Source organism: Bacillus rossius, chromosome 14 (genome assembly GCF_032445375.1).
Source record: "Bacillus rossius redtenbacheri isolate Brsri chromosome 14, Brsri_v3, whole genome shotgun sequence".
Lineage (NCBI taxonomy): Eukaryota > Metazoa > Arthropoda > Insecta > Phasmatodea > Bacillidae > Bacillus > Bacillus rossius.
In genome coordinates this window covers 31882919-31899802 of record NC_086341.1, presented here as the reverse complement: position 1 = coordinate 31899802, position 16884 = coordinate 31882919, and the positions used below count along the sequence as shown (strand labels likewise).

Here is a 16884-nt window from a genome sequence, read left to right as displayed (position 1 = left end):
AAGAAATGCAGCTCAAAGAATCAGAACTGCAGAAAGTCGTGCACAAGAATCTCAAGAACAGCGTGACGAACGTCTGCAACAGAATATTACGAGAACAAGAGCGGCACGAAAACGAAACATAGCTACAGTACGAGTACTAGATCGACAAAGGCAACGGATCAGCCGCTCATTAACACGTGCATCATTCGTTCGGCTTGCCTTTGAATATGCACCAGATATTAACTACTCAGCGCATTCAAAAATTTCTATCGGTGGAATGGATAAAGTATGTCAATATTGTCAGGTATTGAAATTTCGGAATGAAGCAGCCGGCATGTGCTGCGCATCAGGAAAAGTTGTGCTGTCACCTCTACCCGCTCCGCCGGAGCCTTTATTATCCCTTCTTACTGGCAATTCAGATGATTCCAAATTATTTTTGCGTAAGATACGCAAATTTAATTCTTGCTTCCAAATGACGTCATTTGGGGCAACTAAAATTTGCGATCGTGCATCCGATGGACGTAATTTTGAAACTACATTCAAAATTCAAGGCCAGGTGTACCATAAAATCGGATCACTGATGCCAATGCCTGATAACAATCCGAAATTTCTTTAAATTTATTTTATGGGCGATTGTGAAGAGCGCGTGACGACTCGGTGCCTGTATAATTTTATTGAACAAGCAGAGGAAAGAGCAATTGTGATATTATTGGAAAATTTTTTAGAAGATCACAATCAACTAATTCAATTGATCAAAAGAGTTTCGCCACGACTGCAAAATGACAATTATCAAATCGTCATAAAAGCCGACAAAGTACCATTAGGTGAACATGCTGGTAGATTCAACGCTCCAACTGTTGATGAGGTTGCTGTTATCATGGTTGGTGATCCAGTTGACAAAAGATCTATAAAAATTACACGGCGAGACAACACTGTCAGTACGATTTCGGATCTACACCGTTCATATGACGCACTACAATATACATTGATATTTTGGCAAGGACAAGATGAATATCACCTTAATATCAAACAGTATGATCCAAATACCGGTAAGTTTAACAATTATCTATTTACTTTCTTACTGTATGTATAGATTTTAATTTCGTATTGCATTTTATTTTTTATTTTTTTAGGTGATTACAGAAATAATAAAGTTAGCTCAATGAACTACTACGCACACCGAATAATGGTTAGACAACATCAAGACAATTATATCCTTCGATATCGTCAGCTGTTCCATCAATACATTGTTGATATGTATGCTAAGGTCGAAAGCGAACGCTTGCGATTCCTTCGATTCAACCAGGCAAAACTACGATCGGAAGAATATATTCACTTACGAGATGCTGTTGCTGGAAACATCGATGGAAATTTAAATCCCAATGACATCGGTAATGCTTTCATTTTACCTTCAAGCTACATCGGCAGTCCATGGAACATGCAGGAATACATACAAGATGCGATGACTTACGTACGTCATTACGGCCGACCGGATTTATTTATTACATTCACATGTAATCCGAATTGGGAAGAGATACAAACTTTACTATTGCCAGGACAACAAGCCATTCATCGTCATGATTTAACTGCACCTGTGTTTAAACAAAAATTGAAATCCTTAATTGATTTTATTGTTAAATATTCAATTTTTGGTATCACACGTTGTTGGCTGTTTACGATAGAGTGGCAAAAGCGAGGTTTGCCTCATGCCCACATTTTGGTTTGGCTTAAAGATAGAATCCGTCCTGAAGAAATCGATCAAATAATTTCAGCCGAAATTCCAGACCAATTAATTGATCAAGAATTATTTGATATTGTCACCAAACACATGATCCATGGGCCATGCGGTGCTTTCAACATGACGTCACCGTGCATGGAAAACGGAAAATGTAAAAAAAACTTCCCAAAGCCGCATACGAATGACACGATCACGGATATTGATGGTTATCCAATGTATCGCCGCAGAAGTACTGAGAATGGTGGCCACACATTTACAATGCGACTGCCGAACTTTCCAAATCAAGTTGAGTTTGATAATCAGTGGGTGGTACCATACTCACCACTACTTTCAAAAACTTACAAAGCTCATATCAATGTTGAACTTTGCAGTTCTGTTAAATCAATTAAGTATATTTGTAAATATGTAAACAAAGGCAGTGATTTGGCCATATTTTAAGTACAAAACATAAATAAAAATGACGAAATAGCACGATACCAAATGGGCAGATACATTAGCAGCAATGAAGCTATTTGGCATATTCTCAGCTTTCCCATCCACGAAAGAGATCCTGCTGTCCAACATCTGGCAATACATCTTGAAAACGGTCAACGTGTATACTTCACTGAAGAAAATGTTCTCCAAAGAGCGTTCGAAGCTCCGAAAACGACTCTAACTGAATTTTTTACATTGTGTCAAAAACCTGATGTTTTTGGCCAATTCGCGAAGACATTGGTGTATGGTGATGTTCCACGTTATTTCACATGGAACAAATACAGTAAAAAATGGGAGCCACGGAAACAAGGAAAACCACATCCTTCCATTACAGGCATATTCAAAGCTAAGACATTGGGGAGTCTTTACACGGTACATCCAAAGCAACGTGAGTGCTTCTATTTACGTTTGTTATTGGTGAATGTTCCCGGACCAACGTCTTTTGAATTTTTACGAACAGTTAATGGTCGAGTATTCAATACATACCAGGATGCATGTCGTGAACTGCAATTGCTAGAAGACGATAACCATTGGGACTTAACGCTTGCTGATGCTGCGTTGACATCAACACCGAATAACATTTGTCAGTTGTTTGCAATTATTTTGACGACATTTTATCCCTCGCAAGCACAAACTTTGTGGGAAAAATATAAAAATTGTATGACAGAAGACATCTTGCACCGAATTAGACAAACAAATCAATGCCAAAACATAGATTATACACCAGAGATGTACAATGAAGCATTGGTCTTGATCGAGGATTTATGTGTTCTTATTTCAAATTTACCACTTAATCGTTATGGTATGCCATCACCTAATCGTCCAGCCACCGACTTAGTCAATACCGATTTACAACGAGAAAATCAATATGACCATGGAAGTTTAGCAACAATTATCATGAACAGTGAACCATTACTGACAGCAGAACAAAAAATTATTTATGATCGGATTATGCTGGCTGTTGCTGCTGAACAAGGCGGTTTTTTTTTCTTTGATGCACCCGGTGGAACCGGTAAGACATTTTTAATATCGTTGATTCTTGCCAAAATACGGTCGCAACAAAAAATCGCATTAGCAGTAGCATCGTCAGGCATTGCGGCTACTTTACTGGATGGTGGGCGAACAGCACATTCAACATTCAAGCTGCCATTGGACGTTCATAATAAACCAGATGCAATGTGTAACATCAAAAAGAATAGTGGAATAGCTGCAGTGTTGCGGAAGAGTTCTATAATAATTTGGGATGAGTGCACAATGGCACACACATATTCACTTGAAGCATTAAACAGAACTATGCAAGATTTAAACAGCAATAATAAACTTTTCGGTGGTGCTATCTTACTTTTGTCTGGTGACTTCCGGCAGACCTTACCGGTTATACCTCGCTCTACTTTCGCGGATGAGATTAATGCATGATTGAAACAATCATTCTTATGGCGAAGTGTTGAAACACTTCGATTGACCATAAATATGCGAGTACAATTGCAAAATGATCCATCAGCACAAATATTTTCCGAACAACTACTAGATATTGGGAACGGTAAAATAGAACTGCAACCAAATACGCAATGCATTAAACTACCAGACAATTTTTGCACTGTTGTTCAGGATAAAAATGAATTGATTCAGAGTATTTTCCCGGATATACAGAATAATTATTTGAATCATGAATGGCTTAGTCAACGGGCGATTTTGGCAGCCAAAAACGTTGATGTTGACGAAATTAACTTCCAGATACAACAGTTGTTACCAGGCGATCTGATGTCTTTTAAATAAATCGATACTGTTGTTGATGAAAATGAAAGTGTAAATTTTCCGATTGAATTTTTAAATTCATTAGATATCCCTGGAATGCCACCACATAATCTTTGATTAAAGATTGGTTCCCCTATTATTCTCCTCCGTAATTCTAATCCACCTCAATTATGTAACGGTACGCGTTTGGTCATCAAAAAGATCACCGGAAACATTCTTGAAGCAACCATTTTGGCTGGGAAGTTTAAAGGAAAAGTGGTCCTGCTGCCACGTATTCCGATGATACCATCAGATTCTACCATACCCTTCAAAAGGCTACAGTTTCCAATTCGTTTAGCTTTCGCCATGTGTATAAATAAATCTCAAGGTCAAACAATGTCCATTTGTGGTTTAGATTCGGAAAATCCATGTTTTTCTCATGGGCAACTATATGTTGCGTGTTCACGTGTTGGGAAACCGTCGAATCTATTTGTGTTAGCTAAAGACAGGTTAAACAAAAACATTGTGCACCGATTGGTGTTAAATTAAATTGAAATTGAAAGTATTTATAATTCAAAAAAATAGATATTAATTTTTAAAAGTTTAATACTGTCTGCCTTGCCTACCTCATTCATGATTTTAAGCGTCACATGTTATTTACTGTATTATACTGTAATATACTTATATTTGTTATAAAATTAAATGGAAATATTAAATCTGATAAATTTTTATTTTGTACCTATTGATTTCTGCTTAATATCAAGTGTAAGAACATTTTAATTAATTGTGTTCAACGTACTTCCCCTTCAAATCTCAATCCAGTGAATTTGTATACCAACATCAACATTTTCGTCTTTGTTCGTAAATAATTTCATTGTACTAAAGGGTTATAGTAGTAGAAAGTCAAATAAGGAGATCACCATATTACACATTCTCTTATTGTTCCTCTTAGATTGTTTACTATAATGTAATATAACAAAAACTTTAGCCACAGCAACGCGTGGCCGGGTCAGCTAGTAGTAGTATATAATAGCCAGAACTAGATCAGGCTTCAGGCTGTGGTGGTGGTGTCGGCGTCCGCCATCTTGGATTTGTGACGTCACGGTGGCAAAAATTCCTCAAAATTCCTCAAAATTGACTCAAAATGACTCAAAATTTCCCGTTTTAAGAAAAAATTTCCCGTTTTCGAGGGAAAAATTCCCGTTTCAAAGGAAAATTTCCCGTTTTATTTTAAAAAATCCCAGCGGCTAGAAATGTCCTGATAGAGGCTTAAGCATCCTTAACTCAAGCCTCAGTTAAGCCTCTATCAGGATGTGACCTTGACCTTTGACCTTAACCCCGACGGCCATCTTGGATCCACCATCTTGGATGACGTCATTTCGTTTTCTCGAACATTCCGGCATTGTGTTATCCGCCATTTTGAATTATGATGTCATCGTTGCAATTTCCGTTACGGCCGCCATCTTTAAATTTATTATCCGATTTTAATGAAAAAATATTTAAAATTATAAAAAATTAAATAATAAAATTTTTAATAAAATATTTAAAAAACAAACATTTACGACACGGAGCTCGGAGTCCTCGGTTCAAACCCGACGAGTGCAAAAAAAAATAAAAATGGCGACCGATCCTTCCCCCGCGGTGGCCGCAGGCATACTGACTCCCACCACTTTTTTTGAAAGCATATATATCGTCAGGTAGTATGACGTCATGTCCGCCATCTTGTCCTCGTCTGCTGGAAGCCATCATCAGTGTATCGTCGGCGAGAGTGTGCTGACGCCATGTTAGTTTTATTCTTATCCGCTAGAGTGCAGTAATCATTTATTATTGCTGTGACACCCGACATCTTGTCATTTGGCCGCCATCTTGAAAATCCGTAATTATTTAGCTAGAAATTCGGGAAAAATTCCAAAATTCATTAAATAAATTTATAATCTATATACTGATTGATTAGGTCGACTAAGGTCCTTGGTACGATCTAGGACGATGCAAAAAAATATAACATCAATTTAACATAATAGTAACAGGTTCGAGGAATTAAACACCACAAGTTCTTTTACAAACATAATATTTATTACATAATTTCTATTCTACTACAGGATCATTTGCGAAAGCCAGCAATCTTATAATCATTTAGTTCCGCAGTGGTGTTAAATGACTAATTCTTAGCTCCAATCGGTTTATACTAGACAAAGTCCAGCCAGAACCTTTACAGACATAGTCCATCTCTTCTTGACAGAGTTTCTGGATACCGTTTTTAACAGTTTGCTTCACATCGTTAGAACTGTAAATTACTGCAGCCGATGTCTTGAATGCACACTTCTTCACTTTGTCATCGAACGGATATGGCTTTCCATATATACAGTCCAACCACAAGTTATATTTCAAAGGTCCGTTTGTTGCTACATCATCAGTAAGCAGATTGATTATGTCCTCTCTGATATCATCAAGAAAATTACAAATGTCTTTCGACTCACCTAACGTATTTCAATAATAGTAGTCCTTCAATGTTCCACGAAATGCAGACTGCACCAAGTAGAAGCCATTATCGTTCACTTGTAATGCGCCGAACACAGTCTTAGGTTTATTTTCATGTTCATACGTCATACCAATCGGTTGCTGCACATCGGTTTTCTTGCTTGTACGCTCACGAGCCTTCAACCTAAACCGAGGAGTCGAAATTTCTGCAGGTATTTCAGCAGTAGGCACACGGACTTCACCTTTACAGTTTTTCGCATGTCGCAAATTATCAATTCGAGTAAACCATTCATGACACTCATCACATCGAAACTTCATGCGAGATGGATTCTTCGTGCATTTGCTCCGCTCATGTCTTCGTGCATCATGAGCAAATGCGAACGACGTATCACAGTAGCTGCAAGGATACAGTGGTGATGAAGACGAACCTTTCAGACCCGATCCAGATACTGACGTTGCTGCAGTTGCACCATCTCCAGGCATACTCTTATGAACATCAATGCATCGTTGTTGCGCCGAAACCTTTACTTTCTGCCGAACAGCAGGACCTTTGCATGCCTTCATGTGCGTTTTCATATTATCTTTTCTGGCAAACTGCTTATGACATTTCTCACAAACAAACATTTTACGATATAGGTTCTTGGCACATTCTCTATTCTCATGTCGTCGAGCATTGCTGCTGTTTGAGAAAATCTTGTCGCAGTAACAGCACCGATGTTCGCTAGTTGTCAAATCAGCATCCATTGAAGTCTCAATCGAGGTCGTATCGTCGATCGTCGTGGTTTCCTGCACATCCAGCTCAGTAGTCATTAAGCTATCTTCTGCTGGTGGTATCACATCTGTTGAAATCTCCTCCAATATTGACGTCGTCGTCGTTGCCAACGAGATCTACTCCACCATTGTCGTCGCTGACGTCAAGGTTCCCGTAGACGATGGTACAACGTCCATCGAGTTCGGCGTTAAAGTCGGTAAAGATGCCATCGAGTTCTCAAGAACAGGTAATTACGCGACTTATGCACCAGATGAAATAATCTAGATGATCCTTACACCGTCGTCGACAGTAACAAACTGAGCGACCTGCTGTCTAGGAATCGCTTATATACATGCACCGGATGGAATAATACGCTAGTCAAATCAAGAATCATTTTAAAAAATACTAGAGTCAAAACAACATTAAAAATAGAAGGACCATCAATGAAAAGGCAGCACATTTGGAAGCACCGACAAAGAAAAGGCAGCACCGCCAACGAAAAGGAAGCACATTTGGAAGCACCGACAAAGAAAAGGCAGCACCGCCAACGAAAAGGAAGCACATTTGGAAGCACCGACAACGAAAAGGCAGCACCGCCAAAGAAAAGACAGCACATTTGGAAGCACCGACAACGAAAAGGAAGCACCATCAACGAAAAGGCCGCACCGCCAACGAAAAGGAAGCACATTTGGAAGCACGGACAAAGAAAAGGCAGCACCGACAACGAAAAGGCAGCACATTTGGAAGCACCGACAAAGAAAAGGCAGCACCGCCAACGAAAAGGAAGCACATTTGGAAGCACCGACAAAGAAAAGGCAGCACCGCCAACGAAAAGGAAGCACATTTGGAAGCACCGACAACGCAAAGGCAGCACCGCCAAAGAAAAGACAGCACATTTGGAAGCACCGACAACTAAAAGGAAGCACCATCAACGAAAAGGCCGCACCGCCAACGAAAAGGAAGCACAATTGGAAGCACCGACAAAGAAAAGGCAGCACCGCCAACGAAAAGGAAGCACATTTGGAAGCACCGACAATAAAAAGGCAGCACCGCCAACGAAAAGGAAGCACATTTGGAAGCACCGACAACGAAAAGGCAGCACCATTGACGAAAAGGAAGCACATTAATTTGTCATTGACTCCAATATTCATTGGCTTTAATATTCATTGACTCCAATATCCATGGCTTCCAATATCAATTGGCTCGAATTGTTCCAAAAGGTTCCATCAGCCTTTTGGCTCCAACAGTCTTTTGGCTCCGATAGTCATTGGCTCCAATAGTCATTGGCTACAATATTCATTGGCTCCAATAATCATTGACTGCAATATTCATTGGTTCCAATATTCATTGGCTCCAATATTCATTGGCTCCAATATTCAATGGCTCCAATATTCATTGACTCCAATATTCATTGGCTCCATCAGTCATTGACAACTACAGTCTTTTGGTCCCAAAAGTCTTTTGGCTCCAAATATATTAGGCTAGAATTCTTCGAGTCTAAGAGACTATGAGACCACATGGCTACGAGTCTAAAATGATCTAGCTGGTTACGAGTTATACATGGCTTGCGAGGCTACAGAGCTACGAAGTTTCTAGTACACAGGTTTACATGACTGCGAGGATACAGGACTACAAGTCTGCAAGAGTACTTGACTACGAAGGTACTCGTCTACATGACTCCAGTTACCGCATCTGTCTTCGACGGAATTTTCTCTTTTGCTCCAACTGCTCCATCAGCATTATGTTATAAGATTACAAGGCCTCTTGCTTACGTAGCTTCAAGTCTACGAGCCTCCAATGCATCATGACTACGAGACTACGAGCCATGAGGTTACGAGTCAATGCGATTGCGAGTCTTCTAGGTTACGTGATCGCGAGGCTATAGGACTACGAAGCTTCCAGAACGCATGGTTACGAGACTGCGAGGCTACAATTCTACGAGGTCCCAAGACATCCTGGCTACGCGACTACGAGCCATGAGGTTACGAGTCTACGTGACTACGAATCTTCAAGTTTACGAGACTGCGAGGCTACAGAGCTACGAAGCCTCTAGTACACAGGTTTACGTGACTGCGAGGATACAGGACTACCAGTCTGCATAAGTACTTGACTACGAAGCTACTCGTCTACAAGGCTATAATTACAGCATCTGTTTTCGTCAGAATTTTCTCTTTTGCTCCAACTGCACCACCAGCATTATGTTATAAGATTACAAGGCCGCTTGCTTACGTAGCTTCAAGTCTACGAGGATACTTGGATACGTAGCTTCAATTCTACGAGGTCCTAAGGCTTCATGACTACGCGACTTCGAGCCATGAGGTTACGAGATTACGTGACTACGAATCTTCATGTTTACGAGACTGCGAGGCTACAGAGCTACGAAGCCTCTAGAAAACGAGTTTACGTGACTGCATGGATACAGGAATACAAGTCTGCATGAGTTCTTGACTACGAAGCTACTCGTCTACAAGGCTCCAATTGACACATCTGTCTTCGATGGAATTTTCTCTTTTGCTACATATGTACTAGAACTCTATCTTTGCTCAACAATGATAAGTTTACAAGCTAGCAGAATCTGTTTATGTATTTTTTGTTTTTATTTTAAATTTTTTTATTAATTTATTTTTATTTTTAAATATTTTTTTTCTGTAATTTTATGATATCAAAGATAACATGTGTCGTTTTTCTCCGTGTGCTCCTGATTATTCTTATCAATATTTTGATGGTTAATCCGTGTGCTTGCGATCATTCCTGCGGTTTCGGTCAAAGGTCAAAGTCACACCCATCCAAGATGACAGCCGTGACGTCGCAATTCAAGATGGCGGACCGTGAGAAATCTGAGAAGCACTAGCAGGAAGGACGAACTTCCTTCTCCTTGAAGACTATCGATGCCATTCTTCTTATGCGATCGATAGTGAACAACCCGCATCCCCCATAAAATAAATAAATATTATTTTACCTGCAAGCAAAACGTGACGTCATCTGATGTTGAAAAGCGGAACTGCTTGCAGCAAGTACCTTTGCATGAAATAAATTAACTCTCACCACTGAATAGTGCTATTGTAGTCAGTTAGAGACATAAAGTTTCGTAGCCATGCGGCTTATTAGTCATGCATTCTCGTAACTATGCGTTCTGGAAGCTTCGTAGTCCTAAAGCCTCGCGACAACGTAACCTTGAAGACTTGCAATCGCATAGTCTCGTAACCTCATGGCTCGTAGTCTCGCAGTCATGATGTATTGGAGCCTCGTAGACTTGAAGCTATGTAAGCAAGTGGCTTTGTAATCTTATAACATAATGCTGATGGTGTATATGTAGCAAAAGAGAAAATTCCATCGAAGACAGATGTGTCAATTGGAGCCTTGTAGACGAGTAGCTTCGTAGTCAAGAACTCATGCAGACTTGTATTCCTGTATCCATGCAGTCACGTAAACTCGTTTTCTAGAGGCTTCGTAGCTCTGTAGCCTCACAGTCTCGTAAACATGAAGATTCGTAGTCACGTAATCTCGTAACCTCATAGCTTGAAGTCGCGTAGTCATGAAGTCTTAGGACCTCGTAGAATTTAAGCTACGTATCCAAGTATCCTCGTAGACTTGAAGCTACGTAAGCAAGCGGCCTTGTAATCTTATAACATAATGCTGGTGGTGCAGTTGGAGCAAAAGAGAAAATTCTGACGAAAACAGATGCTGTATTTGTAGCCTTGTAGACGAGTAGCTTCGTAGTCAAGTACTCATGCAGACTGGTAGTCCTGTATCCTCGCAGTCACGTAAACCTGTGTACTAGAGGCTTCGTAGCTTTGTAGCCTCGCAGTCTCGTAAACTTGAAGATTCGTAGTCACGTAGTCTCGTAACCTCATGGCTCGTAGTCGCGTAGCCAGGATGTCTTGGGACCTCGTAGAATTGTAGCCTCGCAGTCTTGTAACCATGCGTTCTGGAAGCTTCGTAGTCCTATAGCCTCGCGATCACATAACCTAGAAGACTCGCAATCGCATTGACTCGTAACCTCATGGCTCGTAGTCTCGTAGTCATGATTCATTGGAGGCTCGTAGACTTGAAGCTACGTAAGCAAGAGGCCTTGTAATCTTATAACATAATGCTGATGGAGCAGTTGGAGCAAAAGAGAAAATTCCGTCGAAGACAGATGCGGTAACTGGAGTCATGTAGACGAGTACCTTCGTAGTCAAGTACTCTTGCAGACTTGTAGTCATGTATCCTCGCAGTCATGTAAACCTGTGTACTAGAAACTTCGTAGCTCTGTAGCCTCGCAAGCCATGTATAACTCGTAACCAGCTAGATCATTTTAGACTCGTAGCCATGTGGTCTCATAGTCTCTTAGACTCGAAGAATTCTAGCCTAATATATTTGGAGCCAAAAGACTTTTGGGACCAAAAGACTGTAGTTGTCAATGACTGATGGAGCCAATGAATATTTGAGTCAATGAATATTGGAGCCATTGAATATTGGAGCCAATGAATATTGGAGCCAATGAATATTGGAACCAATGAATATTGCAGTCAATGATTATTGGAGCCAATGAATATTGTAGCCAACGACTATTGGAGCCAATGACTATCGGAGCCAAAAGACTGTTGGAGCCAAAAGGCTGATGGAACCTTTTGGAGCAATTCGAGCCAATTGATATTGGAAGCCATGGATAATGGTATCAATGAATATTAGAGCCAATGAATATTGGAGCCAATGAATATTGGAGTCAATGACAAATTAATGTGCTTCCTTTTCGTCGATGGTGCTGCCTTTTCGTTGTCGGTGCTTCCAAATGTGCTTCCTTTTCGTTGGCGGTGCTGCCTTTTCTTTGTCAGTGCTTCCAAATGTGCTTCCTTTTCGTTGGCGGTGCTGCCTTTTCTTTGTCGGTGCTTCCAATTGTGCTTCCTTTTCGTTGGCGGTGCGGCCTTTTCGTTGATGGTGCTTCCTTATCGTTGTCGGTGCTTCCAAATGTGCTGTCTTTTCTTTGGCGGTGCTGCCTTTTCGTTGTCGGTGCTTCCAAATGTGCTTCCTTTTCGTTGGCGGTGCTGCCTTTTCTTTGTCGGTGCTTCCAAATGTGCTTCCTTTTCGTTGGCGGTGCTACCTTTTCTTTGTCGGTGCTTCCAAATGTGCTGCCTTTTCGTTGTCGTAGCTGCCTTTTCTTTGTCAGTGCTTCCAAATGTGCTTCCTTTTCGTTGGCGGTGCTGCCTATTCTTTGTCGGTGCTTCCAAATGTGCTTCCTTTCCGTTGGCGGTGCGGCCTTTTCGTTGATGGTGCTTCCTTTTTGTTGTCGGTGCTTCCAAATGTGCTGTCTTTTCTTTGGCGGTGCTGCCTTTTCGTTGTCGGTGCTTCCAAATGTGCTTCCTTTTCGTTGGCGGTGCTGCCTTTTCTTTGTCGGTGCTTCCAAATGTGCTTCCTTTTCGTTGGCGGTGCTGCCTTTTCTTTGTCGGTGCTTCCAAATGTGCTGCCTTTTCATTGATGGTCCTTCTATTTTTAATGTTGTTTTGACTCTAGTATTTTTTAAAATGATTCTTGATTTGACTAGCGTATTATTCCATCCGGTGCATGTATATAAGCGAGTCCTAGACAGCAGGTCGCTCAGTTTGTTACTGTCGACGACGGTGTAAGGATCATCTAGATTATTTCATCTGGTGCATAAGTCGCGTAATCACCTGTTCTTGAGAACTCGATGGCATCTTTACCGACTTTAACGCCGAACTCGATGGACGTTGTACCATCGTCTACGGGAACCTTGACGTCAGCGACGACAATGGTGGAGCAGATCTCGTTGGCAACGACGACGACGTCAACATTGGAGGAGATTTCAACAGATGTGATACCACCAGCAGAAGATAGCTTAATGACTACTGAGCTGGATGTGCAGGAAACCACGACGATCGACGATACGACCTCGATGGAGACTTCAATGGATGCTGATTTGACAACTAGCGAACATCGGTGCTGTTACTGCGACAAGATTCTCAAACAGCAGCAATGCTCGACGACATGAGAATAGAGAATGTGCCAAGAACCTATATCGTAAAATGTTTGTTTGTGAGAAATGTCATAAGCAGTTTGCCAGAAAAGATAATATGAAAACGCACATGAAGGCATGCAAAGGTCCTGCTGTTCGGCAGAAAGTAAAGGTTTCGGCGCAACAACGATGCATTGATGTTCATAAGAGTATGCCTGGAGATGGTGCAACTGCAGCAACGTCAGTATCTGGATCGGGTCTGAAAGGTTCGTCTTCATCACCACGGTATCCTTGCAGCTACTGTGATACGTCGTTCGCATTTGCTCATGATGCACGAAGACATGAGCGGAGCAAATGCACGAAGAATCCATCTCGCATGAAGTTTCGATGTGATGAGTGTCATGAATGGTTTACTCGAATTGATAATTTGCGACATGCGAAAAACTGTAAAGGTGAAGTCCGTGTGCCTACTGCTGAACTACCTGCAGAAATTTCGACTCCTCGGTTTAGGTTGAAGGCTCGTGAGCGTACAAGCAAGAAAACCGATGTGCAGCAACCGATTGGTATGACGTCTGAACATGAAAATAAACCTAAGACTGTGTTCGGCGCATTACAAGTGAACGATAATGGCTTCTACTTGGTGCAGTCTGCATTTCGTGGAACATTGAAGGACTACTATTATTGAAATACGTTAGGTGAGTCGAAAGACATTTGTAATTTTCTTGATGATATCAGAGAGGACATAATCAATCTGCTTACTGATGATGTAGCAACAAACGGACCTTTGAAATATAACTTGTGGTTGGACTGTATATATGGAAAGCCATATCCGTTCGATGACAAAGTGAAGAAGTGTGCATTCAAGACATCGGCTGCAGTAATTTACAGTTCTAACGATGTGAAGCAAACTGTTAAAAACGGTATCCAGAAACTCTGTCAAGAAGAGGTGGACTATGTCTGTAAAGGTTCTGGCTGGACTCTGTCTAGTATAAACCGATTGGAGCTAAGAATTAGTCATTTCACACCGCTGCGGAACTAAATGATTATAAGATTGCTGGCTTTCGCAAATGATCCTGTAGTAGAATAGAAATTATGTAATAAATATTATGTTTGTAAAAGAACTTGTGGTGTTTAATTCCTCGAACCTGTTACTATTATGTTAAATTGATGTTATATTTTTTTGCATCGTCCTAGATCGTACCAAGTTCCTTAGTCGACCTAATCAATCAGTATATAGATTATAAATTTATTTAATGAATTTTGGATTTTTTCCCGAATTTCTAGCTAAATAATTACGGATTTTCAAGATGGCGGCCAAATGACAAGATGTCGGGTGTCACAGCAATAATAAATGATTACTGCACTCTAGCGGATAAGAATTAAACTAACATGGCGTCAGCGCACTCTCGCCGACGATACACTGATGATGGCTTCCAGCAGACGAGGACAAGATGGCGGACATGACGTCATGCTAACTGGCGATATATATGCTATGACATAAGTGGTGGGAGTCAGTATGCCTGCAGCCACCGCGGGGGAAGGATTGGTCGCCATTTTTATTTTTTTTGGCACTCGTGTTTGAACCGAGGACTCCGAGCTCCGTGTCGTAAATGTTTGTTTTTTAAATATTTTATTAAAAATTTTATTATTTAATTTTTTTTAATTTTAAATATTTTTTCATTAAAATCGGATAATAAATTTAAAGATGGCGGCCGTAACGGAAATTGCAACGATGACGTCATAATTCAAAATGGCGGATAACACAATGCCGGAATGTTCGAGAAAACGAAATGACGTCATCCAAGATGGTGGATCCAAGATGGCCGTCGGGGTAAAGGTCAAAGGTCAAGGTCACATCCTGATAGAGGCTTAACTGAGGCTTGAGACATTTCTAGCCGCTGGGATTTTTGAGGAATAAAACGGGAAATTTTCCCTCGGAACGGGAATTTTTTCCCTCGAAAACGGGAATTTTTTTCTTAAAACGGGAAATTTTGAGTCATTTTGAGTCAATTTTGAGGAATTTTGAGGAATTTTTGCCGCCGTGACGTCACAAAGCCAAGATGGCGGTTGCCGACACCACCACCACAGCCTGAAGCCTGATCTAGTTCCGGCTATTATATACTACTACTATTAATATATATAATATTAAAAGTAAAAAATTAAAAACACAACAAAATAAAACAAAAATAATATGGCAGCGTGGCCGTAACGCGCGTTTGTAGTGAAACTTCACAGATAAGAGGAATAGGATATTTTATGGAACCATACTATTTGAAACCCACGTTATGATAATATATAATAGAAGCTCAGTGGTGAGAGATTAGAGTTGTTGATTACCAGTTGCAAAATTCTGCAAGCGTATGTTAATTATGACAAAATATGTAAACGGTTACAAAATTATTGGAAAGTATACGAAATCATGCGTTGCTGCCACCATTTTTAACCGATGGTACAGATGTTTAAATTCAAAACTTTTTTTAAACTCTACGCCATCGAGCAATATTCGTTATATATTATATTACATAATCATATAAATACTTAAAACTTAATTAATTGTTATCTTTTAAAAATAATAAATTAAATCACGCAATTTATTTTAATTAATAAACTTTTTGCTGTAAGGATGACGAAATAGTTAACGAAATGAACAGTATATCCAAAAAAAGAATGTCCCAGTTTTGATGTTATCAACTTGTAGTTGGTTGGTACAAGGTCATAATTATTTAGTTACTTAACTAGTTTTAGATAAGCGCATGCGCGAGTACTTCTTTGTTGTTTTCTCGCTTCCCGAATTAGTAGAGGGTGAACCAGTAAACTTTATTTGGCAACATGATGGATTCCCTGTACGAGAGTGGTTCAACGCCGAAGTCCCTGACCGTTTGATTATTTTTAATGGTCGAGACGACAGAGCTCTTATTTTTTTAGCTCGCCTGCACGTTCACCTAACGTAATGACATGCGATAATTTTCGGGGCTTTACAAGTTATCGTATCCAAGTTCCACCGCTACCTAATGATTTGCCAGAGTTGAGATACAGAATACTTACAACTCTCCGGGTGTATTAACTAGAGTTTGGGAACGTTGGATGTGTGGCGTACAACTACATGTGCACATATTGGACATTTGTTAGGAATAACTAGGTTCGTTAAATAGTCTAAATTAAACTGTTATAATTAAATAGTGTAAATTGAACTGTTATAATATAGCAGTGAAACTGGGACGTTGTTTTGTGGACAGCCTGTACTGACAAAGGACTGTGTGTCCTCTCAGCGATGTCGGGGCGACTGGCGGCCCTCGCCCTCGCGGCGTGCGCGGTGGCCGCGTGTGGCGCCGCCTGGTGGCGCAGGAGCAAGAAGCGGCCGCCCGCCGGGTGGCGCTGGCGCCGCGTGGGCGAGCTGGCCGAGCTGTACGTGTACCCGCTCAAGTCGGGCGGCGCGATAGCCCTGCGCGAGGCCGAGTGCACGCAGCTGGGCGTGACCACCTCGGCGGCCGTCAGGGACAGGTGAGCGGCCGTCACCAGCTGACATCACTCATACATTTATACTCAAATGCATTTTGACGTGACAACGTCTAATAAATCGATTGACGCCGGCTGCACGCACGAAAAAGTGTCCCGTAACGCACATTGTTCCACTACGATCTGTCCCGTTACGCTCATTGCACCACATATCTCTTCCACTCGATTGGAACAACCATCGATTTTAATTTTCAATCATGTTGTCGTCGTTTGAATTAATAATATGTATTAAGTAATTTAACGATCGTCCACCGATTTTCA

At 40.8% G+C, this 16884-nt stretch overlaps 1 protein-coding gene across 7 annotated transcripts in view; it reads left to right on the top strand.

Moving 5' to 3' along the window:
* LOC134538759 (mitochondrial amidoxime-reducing component 1-like) overlaps positions 1 to 16884 on the top strand; it is a 176373-nt gene that overhangs the window by 33807 nt on the left and 125682 nt on the right. For 6 of the 7 annotated variants that reach the window (XM_063380241.1, XM_063380245.1, XM_063380238.1 and 3 more), the window contains one exon: positions 16377 to 16608. In XM_063380241.1, the coding sequence (XP_063236311.1) occupies positions 16377 to 16608 (232 nt within the window). Of the gene's footprint in view, positions 1 to 16343; positions 16609 to 16884 lie in introns of all 7 variants that reach the window. The other variant, XM_063380243.1, reaches the window with a different exon arrangement.